Source organism: Nannospalax galili, unplaced genomic scaffold (genome assembly GCF_000622305.1).
Source record: "Nannospalax galili isolate Female #2095 unplaced genomic scaffold, S.galili_v1.0 scaffold17, whole genome shotgun sequence".
Taxonomy (NCBI): Eukaryota; Metazoa; Chordata; class Mammalia; order Rodentia; family Spalacidae; genus Nannospalax; species Nannospalax galili.
The window spans coordinates 4,785,304-4,807,494 of record NW_008342276.1 but is presented as its reverse complement, the minus strand read 5'-3'; the positions used below and the strand labels follow the sequence as shown (position 1 = coordinate 4,807,494).

The following is a 22,191-nucleotide window of genomic DNA, read 5'->3' as shown; positions in this document are numbered from 1 at the left end:
GCTCAGGCTTACCTGATCCCTTCTGGGGTCTTCTTGGAATTGATTGGTCCTCCATCATTGAGCTTGACTAGACACAGTGGGATGTATGGAGCAATAGTTTTGCTGAGGTCTACTGTATTACTATTTAAGGTTTGTCCGCCCTCCATTAATCATCTTCTCTGTCGATGGGTTCCGCGCATCATACATGAAGAAAGGGAGCAAAGTCATGCCCAACATCGAGAAACTGCGTAAGTCATCCCCATTCCCTGCCCTCTCCTGTCCTCCGGCACAGTCACAGGAGCTGCTCTGCTATGCGTTTTCATAGACCCATTGCTTTCCGTACAAGTCATCATTGGAATGTAGAAAGGAATGTAACTGTGTCTTTCATGGCTGATAAAATGAATTTTATATGTGAAGTGGTTCCTGCTGGTTCTCTTGTCCTGATAGCTCGTGTTCTACTTGCAGGGTCCTGTGGCACACATGCTCCCTACATGAGGCCTGTGTACCCCACGAAAACCTTCCCTAACTTGTACACTTTGGCAACTGTAAGTAATGTGTATTCAAAGGTCTGTTTTAATGACTTGAAGGGGAGTTTTGTTTTTTGTTCCTTTGTTTTTGAAAATATAGGACATATTTCAAAACCTGTTCTTGCATTTATTTATTATTTATTTAAGTGTGTGTGTGTGTGTGTGTGTGTGTGTGTGTGTGTGCGCATGTGCGTGCATGCATGTGTAAGTCAGAGGACAACTTGTGAGAGTTGGTTTCACCATACGGATTCTGGGATTGTTCTGGGACTGAACTAAGGTTGCTAGGCTTGGTGGCAAGGGCCTGTACCTGCAGAGCCATCTCACTGACCCAAAGGGAAGTTTTTACAAACATGTTCTTCAGAGTTCAAAGAAAATCTTTGTTTCCCCTTCTTGTTTGCTTCAGTTGCTCATAGCAAATGCCTTTTACTACTTTGTGTGACTAAACTTCATTGCAGTATTGAAACTGAAGCCCTTTTCAAGTGCTGGTCTATCTGAACACATCCATTAAATTCTCAGCTACTGAAGAGTCTATCATTTATTTCCTGAGTTTCCAAATAAGAATGTTGACTTCAGGGCTTCTGTGTCTTAATTTTCAGAATTCCACATTCTGCCTTATTTTCTTTTTTCAAACACATTTTTCATATTTATTGCAATTTTTTAAAATTATTGAATCGGAGGATATACTGAACTTAGAAGAAAGGAAAAGTATACTTGTAAATGGAAACTTCCTTGGATACATGTATAAATTACAAAATTAGTTAGTAAAAGTATCCGTTTTATTGTTTCAGCAGTTAAAAAGCCAGCTATTAAATTTCTTATCATTTTAAATTTCTGAAATAACTTAAAATTCATGTTTGCAAAGCAGACTCAAATAAAGGCTACATGTATTATATCTGATTTTGGTAATTTCATATTGTTATAAAACCTCCTGTGATAAGAAAATTGCTAACAGAACTAATATATGTAGATTAGTGTGTTGCTATTTCAATAGTAAAATTGCTCTTATACAAAGGGGCTGTATCCAGAATCGCATGGGATTGTTGGCAATTCGATGTATGATCCTGTATTTGATGCTACTTTCCATCTTCGAGGGCGAGAGAAATTTAACCATAGATGGTGGGGAGGACAACCGGTAAGTCTGGAGTATATGTGCATATGTATGCATTGAAATCTTTCATCTAAAATGGCAATGTTTCCATCTTTTGACATTATATATATATACACACACATACACATAATACACACATATTTTATATGCTATTTATATCATATATTTGCATTGCATGTGTATGGTTATATACATATGTATACAATATACATTTATATACACATACGCATGCATCTACATGTACATTTGTGTACATATGTAAGGTATGATGATAAAAGTGTGAGGTGACATATTTCTTCTCTTGGATGATAGTGGTAGAAATGGTGCCATGGATTGAATTTCAGGAGCACTTTGATGAAAGAATAGTCAAATATTATTGATTTATCAGATTTGGGGATACAATGCAAAAAAAAAAACCTGAATTATGATTTCCCTGAATTTTGACTCCAGTGACATCATAAGCAGAAATAGACACTCTTGCTGGAGAAAATGAACTGATTAAATCACAGAAAATTCGAAGACTGTTTTATTTAATCCATTTTTTCAGTCATAAAAGGTAAATATCACAGATTTCTACAATACTAAGACAGAAATTAATGCTTTGAAAAAAGTCATGCTGTGTATTCAGGTGCCTAGGCAGAAAATCCAGAGGGCTGCAGGCTGCTTTTCCCTGGTGTTTTTCCTGTGACTGTGTTGGTTAGGGCAACCTGCTTTGGTCAGACATGAGCAAAGCGGAGGCATAAAGCCATAGTTGTTGACTGTGCAGAACTGGGCTTCAGTGTACACGCTCCAGGCCAGGAGGCTCAGAACCACTGTAGGAACATAGACCAGGACACAGTCAATTGAGATGTGCAGAGGGAAAATGGAAAAATGGTTCCTTCTCATGCCAGCTGTGATGGAGGTAGTAGCTCTGTGGAGCACCAGTCAGGGAGGAAGCCTGGGAGTCCTCTGCAGTCTGCCCAGGTGTGAGAGGAGGGCAGTCTTCACTCATTCCACAAAGCCACCATGAGATGGTCTTGAACCTGGAAATGTTTGCTGTGATACAGGAGCAGAATAGGGAATATAAACAACAGACATTTTCATTAGATAATCACTTTTGTAGAGAAGGACATTTGTGATCAAAATATTCATCTTGCTTAATAGGTAAATCATATGCAAGCATAAATGTGGGTCTCTTATTTTTAAAAAATAAATACTGACAGGCTTTCTGTATGCCTGCAGAAAAAGGTTCTTTATAATAGAGTTCTGATTTTGCTGTTTTTATTCAGGCTGGACTCCCAGAAGTCTGTGATGACCTAGGTTGTGATCACAGTGAAATTTGTTGACAGGGTGGATTTTACCAAGTTTATGATAGAGGAATATTTTATGAGTAAATAAATGACAGAAACATGAGCTCTATCAGGCTGTTGATAAGTGGTCTTTGCTAATAATCTGATATTGGAAACCAACTTGCCAGAGGAACCACAAAGAATATGGAGATAAATGGTAATTTTATCTAATTGGTTCAGCTTATGCTTGGTGGTGTTGACATTAGGTTTCCTCTGGGTTGCCATGACTCAGAGGCAGAAGAGTCCACATATTCATTAACTTCTGCAGATACCAAGCAGAGGGAATCTGCTGACCTGTCCCATGAAGTAAAGTCTCTGTTCTGCTCTGTTGGAGCACTTCCTCACCAACTCTCAACTGACACATTTGACCAAGTCTCCTAATGCTCACCAAGATTTGCAGTGAAACTGATTTGTGTTTCTGTCTATCATCTTGATCAAGACGGGCACCACTGAGAATTCTAAGGACCATCATAGCTATAATTAAAAAACTCATTTTACTGAAATCTGACCCATCTAAAGAGTATACAAGCAGAAACAACAGTCTAAGACACTCAAATGAAGCAGTAAGTACTATAAGAAAATATTTATAAACATCCCTGATGCATGGATGCAAACCTCTTAGGGTCTTGTACATTTTATAAGGTCACCAGTGAAAACATAATTTGAGTAGAGAAAATAGTTATAAAAATCTTAGACTGGTAATTCAATGTAATTCAATTTATTTTTACTAAATGATGGAACCATGCAAGACATTTGACTAAATAATACAGAGACCAGATGAAATGACTAAGAGCCACTTCTTATCCCTGTCTGTCTAAAACCTAATAGACGGGATGAAGATTTGGGCAGTGCTTATCTGAAATTTTGAATATTCCCCCTAAGTTTTCAAAAATAATTTCTTTAACTTAATTATATCTTTTAAAAAATCTGTTCACTCTCACAAAATTGAGTCTGCTTTTGATCTGTTCATCTTTGGAAAGTGCTGTTAGAAGTTATCATGAGCCTCATGATGTTGCATTTCTTATATATATTTTAATGGAGTCCTTCTTTAAAACTGCCTTAATATAGTCCTGTAACTTCTGACGGAAGGTGCAGTGGGGCCTGTCCATGCTCAGTTTAGATTTGGACTCTTGGACATGTGAGTGTATGAGACTTCAAGGGACTGACTAAAGGTGCAGATTTGAGAAACCAGCCTCCCTCCTGATTTGAATCCTCTGACGTCCGAGTTGCTGCGTGTTTTCAGGAGGAGCGGATTATCTTCCCATCACTTCTCACAGTGCTTGGCCTGGAATTGCCTCCTGTCCCTATGGGTGGGGCAGGGACCATCCTAGAGAATGAATAGCAGGGCAAAATGAGGGAAGATGGCACCTTCCAGAAAGAGACAGCGAAGAAAGACTGCTCAGTAGCCTGGGGGTGACTTTCCAGGCTGGAGGGATTGGCTTGATGGGAAGTACAGGTTGTTTTCCTTTCTTGTGTGTTTTATTATCCCAGCAGGGGCATAGCAAAGCGCTATCTTTGATTAAAGACAACTTTATGTTTTCTTTTTCATACAGTACTACTGATCAACACTTTTCTCCTCTTTCTACCAAACCTTCATTGCTGTTTCCGAGCAACCTCCCAAGGGTCTTGTGCATGCCTAGCATGAGCTCTGTCATAAGCATAGTCCCAGCTGCTCTTTGTCTGATATCTTAATGACTTAGTCAGGATGAGCTCTGCCCCTTTGCTCACTTTGAGGTACTTAGGAAGTGTTTCTTTGTCTAACAGCCTCTTAATTCTGCTCCAACTTTAAGTTGGAGTATTTGTTTGCAGCAACCTGCCTTCAGCTCTTCTAGCCTTGGCTAAGCCAGATCACCCTGCCTTTTCTCTTTTTTTCCCTATCATATATTGAACCGTCTCCCTTTGAAATTGGCTTTTACATGACTGCTTTGGTCTGTTGGTCCCATGAGGGTAAAGACTGGCTTATTTACTTCCTAATCTAAGGACTGAATTGGATGCCTAGTTTAGTTGACGCTCCATGACTGTGCTTGGAGTTGCCTGCTGGGCACTTCATTTTGAGGTGGGTTTTACCTGTGTTTCTAGGGTAACTTGTCCTTAAGAACAAGGGTCCAAAGCTAGGCCCAGTAACTTGGGCCCGGTAGCATGGGCCTGTAAATCTAGCTACTTGGGAGGTTGAGGTGGAGGATCACAAGTTCAAGATGAGCCTGGACAACTTCATGAGACCCTGTCTCAGAATAAAAAGTAAAAAGAAGACTGTGGCTATAACCCAGTGATATAGTGCTTTCCTGGGTTACATCAGCTGTATGGGGAAAAAGTTCAGTAAAAGAACGGGGATCCATCCTCTTAGTGTTGGCAGCTACATGGTCACATATCACCAGTTCTGTCACTTGCCTGCCACTGGCCATAGCCAGCTGGAGTGCAGCAGGATGGTCCACAGTCGATCTTGCTGCATCCCTGACCCCACATATCCTATTACCTCCTGGTTTTCAGTGGCTGATCCACTTCTGCTGAAGGCAGGGCTCTATGGGTCCCTCTACTCTCTCAGAACTATAATCACCCTAGCTCTGTGGCTTTCACTACAAAGGACAATTTCCTGCAAAGAATTGACAAAAAGACTACAGTTGTAAGTTTATGTCTTTGATAACTATGTTTTTGCTTATTTTCTTTTTCAAAACGTCCCTTTTCCCATAGCCATATACTTTACTTAACCGGAGAAAGTGTTGAATTTCACATTTGACACCCGGTGAGGAAGCTTTATTCCTGGCAATGCCACAAGAAGATTCAATCATATTCCAGTTTTTTGCTTTTTCAAGTAAAGCACCTTGGGGCACAAATGTTAAAAGTTGGACTTCTAGATAAAAAGCAATGGCGAGTTATGAAGATTGAAATCATGAAGTCCAAGTTCAGTCAGGATTATCTTAGCTTATTTGTTTAACTTTCTTTTTTAAAAACAACAACTTCTGAGGAAATGTATGCTTGCAGTCAAATTTAGGAAAATCAGCTTCTATTTCTCTGAATTAACAAGGAGCCAGGGACACGTCTCTTCCTCATTTTTATGACTGGAGGGCTGCTTTCATTCTTCTCTTTTCAGCCATCATTTGAGTGATTTTTAATTTTGGTAATTATAAAATCCTGAGCCCTGAAATGTAAGATACACAGATGACTTCTAGAACAGCTCTGACAGCAGCTTATGATGCTACCTAAGAAAGCCCTGCCTGTTTCATTCTTGTAGATTTGCTAAACCTTGACAGTGCCAAGATTCTATTGTTTTAGATTATTGTGTTTTAACTTCACAATATTAAAAAGGAATTTTTCTGAATGTGTTATTGTGTGAAAATGTCCTCACCGACTTACTCAAATATGGCATTCTTTCACAGTGAGACTATCCATGTCTCTTTCCTATTAGTCCCCCTCCTGTTTTCATGCCTTTTTCTGGGACCCACTGAGTTTAATTAGGATTGCTTACATGAGTAAATGTACTTTTTAATTTCATATATTCTCTGTTACTTGTTCATATTTTTTTTCTTCTGATCAAGTCCCTATTTTTTTTTTAAAAGAAAACATAGGAATATGTTATCTACTAAGAAAGAGGGAGAATTTTCTTGCTTGTTTTTTCAGAAAAAGACACTTTTTTTTTGGTTTTTAGTTTTGAGAAAGGCTGACCTCAAACTTGTAATCCTTCTGTCTCAGCCTCCCACGTGCCTGGATTATGGATGCACGATACTATGCCTGGCTAGAAACACACTGCTTGATTTTCAAATTGTCTTCATAGTTTACTTTCTAGGTTTGTTTTTTTTAATTGGATTATAAGTATGTCATCAACAGTTAATTTATGGGAAGCATAGAAAAATATAAAGAAAAACGATTCTAATGGTGTGTATCGGTTATCCTACTAGCATTTGGGAAGCAGAGGACAGGAGGAGGAACATAGATCTTCAGCTTGTAATGAGTTTGAGGCTGGACTAGACTACAGGTGACCCTGTCTCATAAAACAAAACAAAACAAAACAAAACAAAATGATTCTGATTTTTACCTTTGGTATAAATAATTTACTGCAAATTCTTTAATATCATGTATTAATGGGCTCCAGTTCGTTCAGGAGTATCCTGGGCTGGGACAGTGGCAAGGAATTTATGAAAGTGTAATATGTGAAGACAGCCAGCTGGCGACCTGGCTTGGTCAGTTGAACTTCCTTGGCAGGAAGGAGCTGGGCCAGGCCGGGTACCTGAGCAGCTCCTTTCAGCAATCTACCCCAGGAGTCCAGTCCTCCTTCCTGCTCTTCAGAGAGGCCAGCAGAATAATTTTACCATGGTTACCTGGACATCCTCACAATGCATATGACTCTTTTTAGCTCTGCAAAAACGTCTCGTGGGCTTTTAGTTCTTACCTGAGCTAAAAGTTATTCCTAGGGCTTCCCATTGCTCAGATAATACCAACATCAGTGTAAGCTCTACAATATAATTTTGGAAAATGTAGGTCACCATTTGAGAAGTTTGCATTACATTTTTTTCCTCTAGCAAGGCCTAGATTGATCTATATTTCATATATGTCAAATATTTATTGCCTGGTATAGTTTCCTTGGAAATAGCAAGGTGCTAACTTTTCCAGGAAGTTGTTTGGATATGAACCTAGGGAGTTTGTGTCATTGGAAATAAGGTAAGTATAAAAATAGGTTCCATATTAAAAGAAACTGGCCTCTGTTAGGATCTGGCATAGTTTTGAAGTAGGCACAAAGTGGCAGTTTGTTTGAGCATTATGTTCTGTTGGTAGAAGTGGTAGAGCAAGGATGAATGAAAGTCCAGGACACAGTATAAGTCCTGGTTGGGGCATGTTTGCCCATAAAGTGAAAGGGTGCTGTCAACCAAACTAAGGGGAGACACTTAGAGCAATCTGAGACTCCTAACTCCTGAGCTATTCCAGAGAACCAATATCCAGGCTCAATGAATACATGAATGAATGAATGAATTAATGAATGAATGAATTAATGAATGACGTAAAAGAGGTGAGGACGCCTCCCTCCAGCTCACTGGCATCTCAGAACCCCACAAATCTGGAAGGCACTAGATGCTCTCCTGCTTCATGTCTTTGTTAGTTGCAATAGCTGTGATTTTTTTTTAAATCATGTAGTCAAAATTTATCTCAAGGCCTGAAAACATTGAGACTAATCAAAATGGTACTGCAATTTCTTAGAATATATTAGAAATCCAGTTTTTGAAATCTAGACAATTAACTAATCCCTAAACAACACACCATACATTTCCAAAAGCAATGTCCATTTAACAAAACATAAGATGACAATATGATGAACTTTCAATAGCTGTGATTTAAAAAAATGTTTTTTGACTTATTTGTTTTTATTTCATGTATATGTTATGCCTGCATGTATGTAAGTGCACCCATGTTGTGCAGTGCTCACAGAGGACAGAAGAGGGCATTGGATCCCCTGGAACTGGAGTTATGGATGGTTGTTAGTTGCCATGTGGGTTCTGGGAACCAAACCTGGGTCCTCTGCAAGAGCAGTCAGTGCTCTTAACCGCTGAGCCGTCTCTCCAGCTCCAGTTTTGATTTTTTTGAAGTGGAGATTTCTAGATGTTCCAACAGACTTTGGCATCCTTTCAGAAAATTTTAAGCCAGGCATCTCGTACTCATACGGCAGTCTCAGATCCCCCATGCTTCCCAGTTACATGTTTCCACAACAAACAAACAAATAAAAAAATAAATAAAACAAAGATTTCCACTGGAGTCATGAAATACTCCCCAAATCTGGAGGCAATGAAAACAGAATACTGACAGGCCACACTTTTGCTTTGGTCTCACAACAGACTGCATTGTCCCTTCTTTTATTGCCATTCTCTTCTTTTGAGAGAGGTTCTTCCCACAAACTTCTGTTCAATAGGAAACTTGCCGTCATAAGCTGTTTTTAATGCTCCTGGAATAACTAGATTCCATTGGTTTCCACTAATATGTAATAATAAAAAACTGAAACTGTTTACCAAATGCTAAAACACTGATTTAAGAATTTTAAATGTGTTAGCTCATTAAAGTACAGAATCATCCTATGTATTAGAAGATACAATCTACATTGTGAAGGAAATTGGAGCATGAAGAGATTAAACAACTTTCTGGAGGAGCATGCAGCTGTTAAGTGACAGAAGCAAGGCTTAAGGTCCAGGCTTAAGGTTTAACCTGTAGTCTAAACTCTATCTTTTACCTCTTAGCATGAGCTAGAAAGTTTTTGTTGTTCTTTAGATAGGCTATCATTATTTCGTTCAGGCTGATCTTCCTGCCTCAGCCTCCCTCGTACTGGGATTACAGGCATATACCAATGGTTGATTTGTAGAGAATATTTTAAAAGCCGTCATGAACTGCTTCATTTATCTAATAGAAACTTTTCCTTAAAACTCCATTTACTTAAGAAAAAAATGAATAAAAAAACTGGATTAAAAAGTACCCTTTTAAGTTCTTTTTCTCTTCCATCTAGTTTAAAGTCAATTGTGAAAAGCTAGATTTAAAGATTCTGACATCTGGGTGCCAAACTGGGGCTCTGCTCTGGAAAGCTTTCAGTAGTAAAGGAAACATATGGTTTATTCCTGAGTCCTTTGATGAGCAGAATTCTGCCACATGAGTGAAATGCTCCACTTGTCAGAAAAGACAGGTATAGAAGAGAGACTTTTGAGGTGAAATATATTTTTAAAAAGTCAGCAGAATCACAGGAAAGTTCTTGAGAGCTTCTGCAGAAAAGAGTATTAAAAAATTTAGGGAAATAATGAGTCTGACTTCCAGATGTGAAAAAAATGGTTGCAAATAATGTGAAATTTATGGTGGAGCATGAGTATAAGATATCAGATCTAATATGTTTTAGTCCTTTCTTTCCTTTGACCAGAACTCAAAACATATTATAAGCCTCTTATCTTTTCCTCATTAGCTATGGATTACAGCCACCAAGCAAGGGGTGAGAGCTGGAACATTCTTTTGGTCTGTGTAAGTTACCTTTATTTTGTTAATATTTGTAAAATTGCAATTATGATTTAGTTTATGAAACATCAATTCAGTCAACTGATTTCATTTCCTCTAAATGTAAATGTATCGAAGTTATGAGTATTTGTTGATTCAAGAACAACTTTCCCGGTATTTGTTTTTCTGGAGGTCCTTTCCCCTTCCTTCTTGCCCCTCTTTTCACCCTTCCTTCCTCCTCCACCTCTCCTTTTCTCCATCTCTTAGGTAAGGAAGATCTTTCTCTTTTACCAGTCTATTAGATCTTTTATCTGTCTTTGTAGGATTTTGGTAACTTACTACCCAGGAATGTATCTTGCTCTTTAGAGTATTGCTATAGTTTGCACTTTCATCCTCTGTAAATATGTTAGAACATACTACACTTATTTTGGTTCCAGCTTTAAATACTTAGTGTGGTCTCAGGCAGCTGGGAAACTGATGGAATGGTCTACAGCTTGGAAGTTCTACTCAGGAGAGCGGGGGCCGGGGGGCAGGGCTCCATTTTCCCACCCAGCTTCCAGTAAGAAAATGGGATTGCTCACCCCTGCAGGGGTGATGGGAGACTAGTAGTTAACATTGCCAAGCCTTAAGATAAAATTTAGCTAATAAAATTGTCAACATGTTGATTATTATTAAGGTTCCTTAGTAAGAAAAAGGATCTGTTTCAACTTTCATGGGGGATTTCGTTTCCAATGTGATATTCTTTCCACCCTTTTAAAAACAAATCACCTAAAGCTGTTTCTATATTTGCCTTTTACGCTTTAGCAAAAAATTTGAGTATTCTGTAATAGTAGTGTGCTGAGACAGTTTCCAGTTAATTCTGAACGATGCTTTCTGATTTCTCCAAATTCAAGAATAGAAGTAGCCCCTTTCTGATTTCAGGGACTCAGCTGAACTGGTTTGGGTGATCTGAAGTGAAGACAGTGTCCCTTTAACAGTACCTTTTCTTTTCTCTTTCAAAGAGCTCTCTGAGTTGAGAAGTAAGCATGGGTATGCTAGAACTGACACTGTTTAGCCTAAGTGGCATGTTGATTTACTAATTTAATCTTCCACATCTCCATTTAACCCTTGGCTCTCACAGTTTCTGAGGGAAGGGATTCCTACTGCTCTGCAACTCATTTGTCCAGCAGAATGGAGAGGAGCCAACAACATAATTAATACTTAGTCTGCACCCTTACCCCCCTGAAACTGCTGCAAAACTTCCTTGAAAAGGCCCAGTGTTCTGGCTTTGAATGACAATTTTCTCCACCCATTTGAAACCACTTATAAGAAGGTGGCTTTTGTGTGCACCAAAGATGTCTGTAGCCTTGCTCCACTTCTCTAGCTAATTCTTTTATCTCTATTCACTGGAAGTGAGTTGGATTCATTCGCCTCCAGCCTCCAACCCTTTGAAGCTTTTTATAACTTTATAAAACATGATCAGACTTCTAGTTCTTACAGGGAATATATATCAAGAGAATCTACATATAGCCTATTCTGAAAAATTTTACATTTAAATAAAACCAGACTCAAACCATAGATTGGGTTTTACAGACCATCTTTGTAGCATGGTACTATATTGCAGTCTAGAATTATATCCTTGCTTCTTAAATGTTAGTAGTTCCTTCCAAAATCACCCCCAGCTGACATTCCATTTTATTCTTGTGTCAATCCATTTTGGGAGGCAGCAATTCCTATTATGTGAGTGTTTGGATTGAGTGTCATGCCAGCTATGCTGCTTATGAGGCACTGACCTTGGGCATGTGAATTAATCTCAACAAATCAATGTCCTCATCTTTAAATAGGAACTTTAATAAGGGTGTTGTGGAGATAGAATGAGTTAACTTACATAAAGTGCTTTAGTTGGGTCTTTGGTACCTAGGAACCGCTGATGAATGGCATGTGTTTTCTTATTCTCCTTGTATCTTTAAACACTGAACAGTGTGTCCCCTTTACCACTAAATACTTCATTTAGTCCTTTATTTTCTATTTTCCCTTTAGTTTTCTTTTGTGACGATGGCTGGTGTACTTGGTCGATCTCAAGATTAATTCTGCATCAGTCAGTAGTGGTGAAGACAGTAATGCGTGTCCTATTTTCCTTGCTGCTTGGAGACTTCCTTCCCTTGGTCAGATTTTTTTTGTGTGTGCTATCTTAGCACTGTATCGAGACATTAATAAATTGTTTTGATCTGTGAGATTATTTCCAGAACACTTAGAAAACTTCAGAGACCACCTTGTTTGACTCCCTATTTACAGGATTAGAATAAATTAAGACATAGAGTTGTTGAATGTTCTACTCAAGGCCACACTTAAGGTGGACTATCAGACCTCCAGAATCTTCATTGTAGCATATACAACAGTATAGAGAGAGAGAGAGAGAGAGAGAGAGAGAGAGAGAGAGCCTCTACCCAAGAATTGATAAAATAATCATTTGTTTTTCCTTCCCAGGTAGAGGAAGACAAATCCCTCATCAGTCTTTTTGTGGGAATATCTTGTATCTTTGTGTTACACACAGGCCATGATCACAATATACCTTTAATATACATTTCATGCATGAATGTTTACTCTCTGTAGACCTATGAAGCCAGTACCTGATTATAAAAACTGGCATTTTAAAGTTTTTATTAATTCTTTGAGAATTTCATACACTGTATTCTTATCATATTCAACCTCCACTCTCCCCTCTAACTCCCACCGTATCCAGGCCCCATTTCCCTGCCCCTACCCCCTCTAAATCCCCTGTCCTTTAAAAAAAACCATGGCGTCCAATTTGTGCTGCACATATATTCATTCATGTGACCATCCACTGGAGTGTGGTCAATCTACCAGGAGGTGGTATCTTTAAAGAAAACAGACTCTTCTCTCAGAAGCCATCAACTGTCAATAGTTCCTTAGTTAGGGGTAGGGGGGCTCACACTGCATGGCAGAATGTTAGTTGGCTTGATCTCGTGCAAGTCTTCTGAAACTACCATTTTTCTAAACCCTTTCTTTGCACCAGGCACTGTTTTAAAGCACTTTTTAAAAATATGTATTATCTCTTTGATTCCTTCTAACAAACCTGTGAAGGGTACTGCTACCACCATTTTGCAGGGACATCAAAAGATTAGGTAACTTGCCAAAGTCTCATCATCCATGCTTATAGGAATTAGGATTCAAACCCAAACATTCTGGCCCCAAAGCTTATAATTTTGATTCTCTATTGTTCTGGCCCCAAAGCTTATAATTTTGATTCTCTATTGTTTTTAAAGGATGAGCATTCTGAGCTTGACACAAATTCTTCTAGCTTGTTCTTCCCCATCAGTGTCAGGAATGGGTTCATCAGAGTCCATATCTGTGGCATAACAACACTCAGACAAAGCAAAGCAGCTTTCTAGGTGGTAGAGGAATAAGGTAATATAAAAGGCATTGACTTACTTTATAAGTTAGGAAAGAATTCAAAATATGCAATTATAATTATTTTGTTCAGATACAAAGGATTTCTAAGTCTGAAGAATTAAATTCTTTAAGTGATTAACTGACTTTGCTTAGTCTATTTCTAACTGAATTATAGGACGCAGTAAACAGGACCACATTTATTCAATGCTTTTGGAATATTGTTTACAGCATGATTTATTTTATAGTAAACATGATGCTCTAGTCTTGTAGATAGCTCTGGACAGAAAGGATTCCAGATAGGTGGCCAATCCTGAGAAGAGAGCTAGGTAGAGCTAGTGGGGTGGATGGTGCTTGTAGGAAGAGGCTGTCCAACCCTAGCCACTTACCATGGTTACAAGGATTTATCTTTCTCCTAGCCTTCTTTCTCATATTCCCCAAGAATAAAAATTTAAATGGTCCATCCAATAATTTTTCCTTACCACAGTCAAGCTTGTGTTTTAGTTTAGATTGACCGTGAACCTCCTCTAGGGCCCAATCTTAGATGGGAGACTAGAAAAGCATTTTGTGTTCCTCATTAGGAAAGAATAAGCTATTTTCTTCCATGTCAAGATGTTGCTTAGCTGTGAGCATCCTAACACAACTCAGCGAGGATGCTGTCCTATGTCAGCCAAGAGCTCCCAGAGCCAGTGCCAGGCTTAGGGTAATTATATTTGAACAGAGGAATGAGAACTTGAACATAAGAGCCATTGTGAATGAAGATTATACCCTTTTGGTCAGTCTATAATTATATGTGCCTATGCTTGATAGATTTTTAAGAGAATTTCAAGACTACATTCACTAACCCATTTTGTAGAGGAGGAACTTTTAGGTAATGTTTCAATCTTAGGCAGAAGGATATCTATGCTCATTAATAAGATTTCTTATTAGACACCATTCCCGTCCTTTCCTTGCCGTGTTTCATTTCATCCTTAAAACTGGAAGTATGTCAGGCTTTGCTGTTATCTTTATCTTCCTGAAGAGCAAATTGAGAGAGGCCAAGAGGCTTAGAGATCAACAGAACTTATATTGCCAGCAAGAGGTGGATGATGGAAGCTCTCTTTTCTCTTATGCCCCAGCAAAAAGTTTGACCCATTAAACAGCAATGTTTTTAAGCCAGGGTCTTATTTCCCTGTAAGAAGGGTTTCTGATCAGGAAGACAGGTTCCTCATTTGACCATGAATCAGAGTTTCCAGTCTAGTCTTCCATAGAAGGGGTTGAGTAATGTAATAGGTTGCAAATGGAAATGGAAGTTTAAATACTTAATTCCAAGGAGGTCCCTTCACTACAATGAAGTGGAAACAGATGGTGGAGAATAGAGAGCTTTGGCCTGGGTGCAAGAGTAAGTGCTCATCAGGCTTGAGTTTGTGGAAATGCAATCTAAGGATTTGCTTTGCTTTTCCACCCCTACAGGAGCATCCCTCATGAGCGGAGAATCCTAACCATTCTACAGTGGCTTTCACTGCCAGACAATGAGAGGTATTTGTTCTCTGCTCCTCTCTCCTTTCTCCAGTACATTTCCATCTTGGGCTAGTGTTCTGTAAAACACAAGATGGACTGTTGAATAGCAGCATAGCCAAGGACTGGTGTTATTCAAGTTTTGTGGTTATTAGCCTTAAGCTTTATTTCCTTAAGAAGGCTTGTATTATTGGGGACTGTTTAATTAGATGGATTACTCCAGCTGTTAATCCTGGAGACTTCAGCAGACCTGAAATGAGTTATTGGCTTTGATAAAGGAATTATCAGCATCTCAAGGATTGAGAGGCATGAAGAATGGCTTTTCCCTTGAATGGAGATAGTCTTCTCTCAGGCTGCAGGTTATGTGGCCTGTGGGAATGATCACTGGGCTCCTTTATCTTGAGGATCAAAGTCCTGAGTAATGTCCAAATTTTCCATTGTGGCATTTGATGCCTTGAAGTGGTACCGGGTAGTTACCACAGTGGGCGCAGTGTGGAGCATGATGGGTGTGGAAGTGATAGAGAGTAAAAGTCTTCCATGGTAATACTACCAGTGGGTGGGAGGCTAAACGCGAAGAATTTTTAAAAATTGTGTATTTTAGGTTAGCATTCAAAGTGATGTGTTTCACTATGGCATTTTCATACATAGGTGTTACTGTACTTTGCTTTAATTTGCCCCCCTTCCCCCTGCTGTCCCTTCTGCCTCTGGACTCCCTGGAAGGACTTTTTAAAATGTGTGATACGTATTGTTCTATGTAGCCTTAGGTTGATTCTGATTCTAATTTTCCCATAGGCCTTCAGTTTATGCCTTCTATTCTGAGCAGCCTGATTTCTCTGGACACAAATATGGCCCCTTTGGCCCTGAGGTTAGTAGTTTATTGTCTTGCCTGATGAGACCCATGTCCCTAGGCTACCTAATTTCCAGGATGTCATTTCAGGATTTGTACAAAGTCTGAGAGTTTTCATATGGAGAAGGTTTATACATTGTCAAATAATCTAAAAATCTTAAATGTACTTGTTTCTTTTACAGGAACTTCATTTCAGATTGCTTTGATATAGAAACATATCCTAAACATGGTGTTAATGGGGTGGTGGGTGAATTCCAGCTTTGCAGGCATCAGCATAACAAGGTGAAGGGTTGGTGGGACAGGACAGAAAGAACCTTATGATGAAGCCTCTAATACAAGACATTACAACTGAATTGTAACCCCCTTAAAATGATTATATAGCTCATAAATGGTAGGTTAGTTCAGCAGCTCCAGTAGCCTTAGTACCAATGAGTAACCTGACCTATGGATAGTAGAGATACTTTTTTATGGGGTATTTTGATATAATATTCATACTGTGATACCCATGGGCACATTCAATAGTGAAGCCCTGTCTATCATCCCTCTGGTTAAGTGAGTTCTTAAATGAGGGAAAATACTTTCCTGGAGGAATCTGACTAGCAAAGCTTGGAAACATACTTGTCAAATCCTCAGCCATCTCAGAAGAAGACAATCTGTTATTACAAGGTACAATCCAGGATAACTTCATATTCAGGGAATGGGATTGGGATAGCTGCAGTTTATTGTGTCTTTCCTTTGTCTAAGATGGAAATCTTCCCAATATTTTAGCATAAATCATTAGAAATATGATAAAGTCAGCAAATCTAAAATTTTTAATATTTTAAATGTTTTCTTTCTTCACGGGGTGATGAGGTCAACATAACATTGAAAAACTTAATTTCAAATGAACAAATTACTTTTTAAAGTCTTTATTGATGGGCACTTCCTCCAATTCTCTCACAATCTGTGGTAATACAACTGCTTTAATTTATTGCACTCTGTTCAGCATAAGAAAATGTGGGAGAAACAGACCATGTATCCCGATTTAAGCGCCTGAACAAATTGCAGCGTGTCTAAACAAAGGCAACAAATACATAGAAACCATAAGGATTTCTGAGTGCTTTAACATCAATCCAGTGGTCAGTGATTTTTTTTTTTTAAAGCACTAGGAACTGATAAGTATGTGAAACCATTTATGGTTGGTCTTGAATTGTGGAAGTCGTATAACTCTGAGACTTTTTCATTCCTTTGATGTTTAAGTACTATTGCATGATTATGAAACACAAATGATAAAACAAGATAAACATCTGCATACATGAAACACAAATCTTATTTCCAGGAAAGAAAACCAAAGTGGGGATAGGCGTTTTATCTTTAGGATGAATTTCTTTGAAATTAATCTAAACTGAACAAAAGGAACCACATTTTATGAAAATGTGTTAAAAAAAAAACACTAAACACCTAACCAGTTCCATGTGCTCTATTAAAAAGTCCAACTTTGTTTGAATAATATTCTTTGAAAGGCTACCCAGGAATTGGTGTTGATATTGCCATTTTTTTGAAAGTTAAAGCTGGTACTTGGAGAGGTTTGAGGATGTTTAACTTGGCTGGTAAATACAGGACTTAAGATAGAACCTCAGACCTTCTGAGTCCTAGACCATAAACCTTGCCATGGAGCCATCTAACCTTCCTGAAGACCAGGGGATAAGCAAAGCGACCCATTTACAGCTATGTTCAAACTATATGAAGCCCCATCTTTATTGCAAGAGCTGGCTTTTGACAATATACATAAAGTATAACATACCTATACCTTAAGTCATGTGGCTTAACAGCAAGTTTTTTTTCCAGGGACACCTTGGGATTTATTATATGTGTAGTATAGTTACAACTAATCATTGAAAATAGATGTGTTTTGTGTAAAAAACAAATTGTTGGGCATAGTGGCACATGTCTTTAATTGTAACACTTAGAGGCAGAGGCAGGCAGATCTCTGATTTAAGCATTTTTGAACAAATTACGGCATGTCTAAGCAAAGGCAGCAAAGGATCTAGAAGTCAAAAGGATTTTTGAATGCTTTAACATCAATTCAGTGATCAGTGATTTTTTTTTAAAGGACTAGAAACTAATAACTAGAAACCAATAGCTAATAATTGTTGATTGTAACACTTAGAGGCAGAGGCAGGCAGATCTCTGATTTAAGCATTTTTGAACAAATTACGGCATGTCTAAGCAAAGGCAGCAAAGGATCTAGAAGTCAAAAGGATTTTTGAATGCTTTAACATCAATTCAGTGATCAGTGATTTTTTTTTAAAGGACTAGAAACTAATAACTAGAAACCAATAGCTAATAATTGTTGAGTTTGAGATCAGCCAGGATTACATAATGATATCCTGTCTCAAAAATAATAAATAAATAAATAAATAAATAAAAGTACTGAGCAATGATTAAATGAATCAAGATCTAACATGCTTCAATTAGGTATAATGATGGTTTCTGTGTCCACAGTTGCTTGTAAACATAGAAGTTGATTTTTTTTTCCTATAGAACTTTTGTATTAAGAGCTATAACTATTTACATTATTTTTTAAAGTAATAATACTTCTGGAAGCTGGAGTTTTGCCCCATATCTACTGTGTAAATGTTATTAACTATATACCTTAGAGTATCTGATAGCGCAATCATATTCTTCTCATGAAAGAAAGAACATTTTCAGATATCACTTGTTTCTCATCTGATTCTAAGAAGCTTGAACTAATACCAAGCAAAACAATTTTATACTTTTAAAATAAAACCAAAGCCTGTCAGCAAAACCTTACTTGTATCATAGATTTAATTGACTTACATACCTGTTTATCATATACATATATGTATATATATGTATCTGTATACCATCATAAATCTTTAATGTACTTGAGAACATTATGCACACTAGGTAAAAGATTATTTTTAAAAGCAGTAATACATGTTTTTATAAGTAATGAGAAAACGTGCATTCGAAATTTAATTGAAACGATTCTATCTAGCAAAATGCTTTATGCCATAGTAAGATGAATTTAACTGAAGTTTGTGGTTTATTTGCTTAATATTTGAGTATACTTGTTTTTCAGGGTGAGTCTCAAAATCTGTTAACTGAGATGGCCTAACATTGGGCTAATAGTTTCAAGAAATGGTGTGTTGCTCCTGGTTTTGTAGTGTAATGGTGAATGTTCAAAAATATGCTTGCTTTTGATTATGGGCACAATCTTTTTCTGTTTGATCTTCTATGCTTTTTCTGTGACCTCTTGTTCGGCTGCTCTTTTGGGCCTCGAGGCAGAGCTTTGGCTGGCTGGTCCCTACCTTCAGATGGTACAGAATCCTTCTGAAAAGCAGGGAAATTTGCACCCTCTCTTCCATTCTTTGAATAACCTCAGGCTAAAATTTCTAAATTCCGGCTGAAAGTATGGCTGGTCAGTGAAAACTTAGCTTTCATCTACTTCTAACATTGAAGAAGGAAATACATGCCTTTGTAACGACTGGATGAAAACTCAGTTTGCTTCAACTCCATTTCTTCTGCTCCTCTAACCTCCTGCAATCGGAAGGGTTCTCTCTTTGGGAGTCTTTGAAATGTTGAAGTCTTGCAAATGGCCTAGTGTTTGATGGGCAGATTTGAGCGCTAGCAGAATGTACTTGTGACCATGAAATGGAAAAAAGACCCTTTCCTTTTCTTGCTCTTCTCATGGAGATTTGCCTAAAAACTAGAAATATTAAAACCAAAGCAAACCAAACCAAAGTCTATGGGGCTGTAACTTTTGATCCCTCTGCCGGAGGAAGAGGATGAGACAGAAAACAGAAGCACCCTTGCAGTCGCTTGCCCCTGGGAAGAGTGCAACCGCATGGCAGATATTCTCCTTGGATACACTAACATTGTTCCTCTTCCTGCCCGCCTGCATCCCAATGGCTGTTGGAACAGTCCTGCCAAGAGATAAGGTAGCTAGCAGACAGCAGGGCTTGCTGCTTTAATTCACCTTTGCACGATCAGCAAATCAGGCGCTGGTGTTTCTCCAGCTCTGGGAGTTCTGCACTCAGTTTATGACCAGATGTTACTGCTGTCTGGATTTTAAACAATACCATCCCCTCGACAGGGGGCGTCCCATAGTAAGAGTCTATGTTGAGCCTTGATCTCTCCACAACGACGAAGAGTTATCAAGGACTTTCCACGTTACCTTATTTCCAAAGAGAATTTCTAAAAATATAGTCCTGTTTATGTAAGTTTCCTCCATACTGGAAACTTCACTTGTCCGTGGAAAGAAAGTCCTCTTACCTGCTGAAAGTCCTGATTTGTATGAATATATTCAAGACTGATGGGGACTGCTTATCATTTGCTTCATTCTGTCCTCTGTTTAAAATGGAAGCTGAGAATGTTATGATATATTTGGTGGTGTGAACAGATAGAAATCTATCAGTTGCTGAGTTAGAACCACCTACATGACCCTCATTCTTATCTTGAGGTGATCAAGTGATAATTATTCTGTTTGGTTATAAGCTAATGCTTTATACACAGAGACCTTTCTGTCCCCAGTGCACGAGTTATGGAATAAGGACTTACTTGTCTGGTGTCACCTTCAGGTGTACCTACAAGCAAGCTTCTCAGATGAAAGACACATGACTAGATCCTCTTAAATCATGCCCTCTCCTCAGCGAAGATGCTGTGACAACATTGACACCCATTTAAGAGACTTCTTTACAGAGAGGTCCCTGAATCACCTTCCATCCCCATGTGTTCTCCCTTAAGGAGACTTAATTTTTCTAAGACTCTGCTGACCCCAGACGGGAAAGTGTGAGCTTTACTATCTGACCCAGAGGGACAGACGACTTCTGAGTGCAGACATCTCTATCCGCCAGTACAGGAGAGTAGTTATGGCTCACCTCTTACTCCGGCTAAGAGACCTAAGAGGAAAATTGCCCCTAAGAGGAGACAGGAAAGACCAGTTGCTCCTCCAAAGAAAAGAAGAAGAAAATTACATAGGATGGATCATTATGCAGCGGAATCTCGTCAGGACAAAGTAAGTTTATCTATTGTTCCAAAGCTTTGTGGCGGGCAGGTCTGAGTTGAAGGTTTCCTTTGGTGCCTTAGTTTGAAATAGGCTGGGAAAGTTTTAGGAAAATTGGTGCATTGTTTTTGGCTTTGAGTCTAGGACAATCTGGTACTTCAGAGGTTAATACTGATGTGAAGATGTCTTGACCTTTCAGCATGACAACAAAAAGGAGTCTTATTTTCTTTAAAGTTAGTGGACCCCAGACTGATGCTCTCATTGAGGATGGAGTGATTGCTGAGCAGGGCATTTGTTTTGCTTGCACTCATGCAAAGAAAACTCATAATGATTTGTGGTGCTGGTTCTTGAGAAGACTCTCACAAGGTAGTGTCTTTAGGCTGTGTCTTTAAAAACAATGTAGATTAGAACTCAATGAAAATGTTGACTTGTGTCAGTGATGCTGACCTTCTGAGATCAGAAAACGCCTTAAGACAGGGAGTAGCTGAAAAAGAAGGGAAAGAGAAAACTAGGCAGGTAGAATTACATGTTTCTCATAATGATAGGAGCAATATTTATTTTCAACATTACATTCAGAAGAGCCCTTGGTTATTACTTTTCCTAAACCCTTCAGAGTTCTCTGTGGTTGATTTTTATTTATGGTTGTTGAAACTAATTTCTAAGAAGTAGATTCTGGATTTTACCTGCATTATCCTGTTGAATAAAGGAAAATAGCATTGCCAAGGAGCGACATGTGTTATGCATTTCATGTGTCTTTGTCTAGACAAAGCTCTTGGTGGACAGCATGAATTTCTCAGAGCAAATATCACTTAGTCTCGCATCTGTTAGTCCCTTCAGATTATGTGGCACATCTGAAACGTTCAACTGTGATTTGGAATACTGACTCCGGTCAAGAAGGAAAAAGGTCTCTACTTCATTTTGCTGATGGAATAATATAAGGAAAGGTCTTGAATCATCTAAGAAGACTCTAATGGAAGATGCCATGATGTATTTGATTAAAAGTGATACTTAGTTCTCTTCTGCTTTATCTTGGTTATCTTGGCTGCAAGTGTGTGATTGCTAGCTAAGCTATAAGATTCATCTAAACTACTGTCGAGTGTTTGATGTGAGGGTTCTTATAAAATTGTTCTGTTACACACAGATGAGACTGGTAAGGGAATCCTAAGTACAAGGGAGCACCTGCGTTGAGGACACCTGCTGAAGCAAAAATGAGAGATGGATTTGTTCTTAGACTTTGTTAATGTTCCTCAGAAAAGAATTGAGCTTTTGTATTTCATTAGTTTAAATAGAACAAACTCAATGGTTTTTGTTAGGATTCTTATTGATTCTTATTTCCCTCAAAATCAGCTTGAAAAATCAGCTTGAGGAAGAGTAGTTTGTTTCTTTGAAGAACTTCTATTAACAATCAGTTGTCCTCAGAAGTTGACAGCTAAGACTTTGGAATATGGGCTGCATTCTATTTTATTAATGCTGTTCTAGTTCATTACCCAGGGAAAATTGTGATTTTTAATCTTAAGTCTTTATGCTTTTGACTCACTTGGCCACTTTTTTTTTTT

The 22,191-nt window shown here is 38.4% G+C and overlaps 1 protein-coding gene across 6 annotated transcripts in view; it reads left to right on the top strand.

The window, feature by feature from the left end:
• Enpp2 (ectonucleotide pyrophosphatase/phosphodiesterase 2) overlaps positions 1 to 22,191 on the top strand; it is a 123,675-nt gene that overhangs the window by 61,547 nt on the left and 39,937 nt on the right. For all 6 annotated transcript variants that reach the window (XM_008837974.3, XM_008837972.3, XM_008837978.3 and 3 more), the window contains exons 6-11: positions 130 to 227; positions 445 to 524; positions 1,519 to 1,638; positions 9,865 to 9,920; positions 14,736 to 14,801; positions 15,573 to 15,645. In XM_008837974.3, the coding sequence (XP_008836196.1) occupies positions 130 to 227; positions 445 to 524; positions 1,519 to 1,638; positions 9,865 to 9,920; positions 14,736 to 14,801; positions 15,573 to 15,645 (493 nt within the window). The remainder of the gene's footprint in view (positions 1 to 129; positions 228 to 444; positions 525 to 1,518; positions 1,639 to 9,864; positions 9,921 to 14,735; positions 14,802 to 15,572; positions 15,646 to 22,191) is intronic.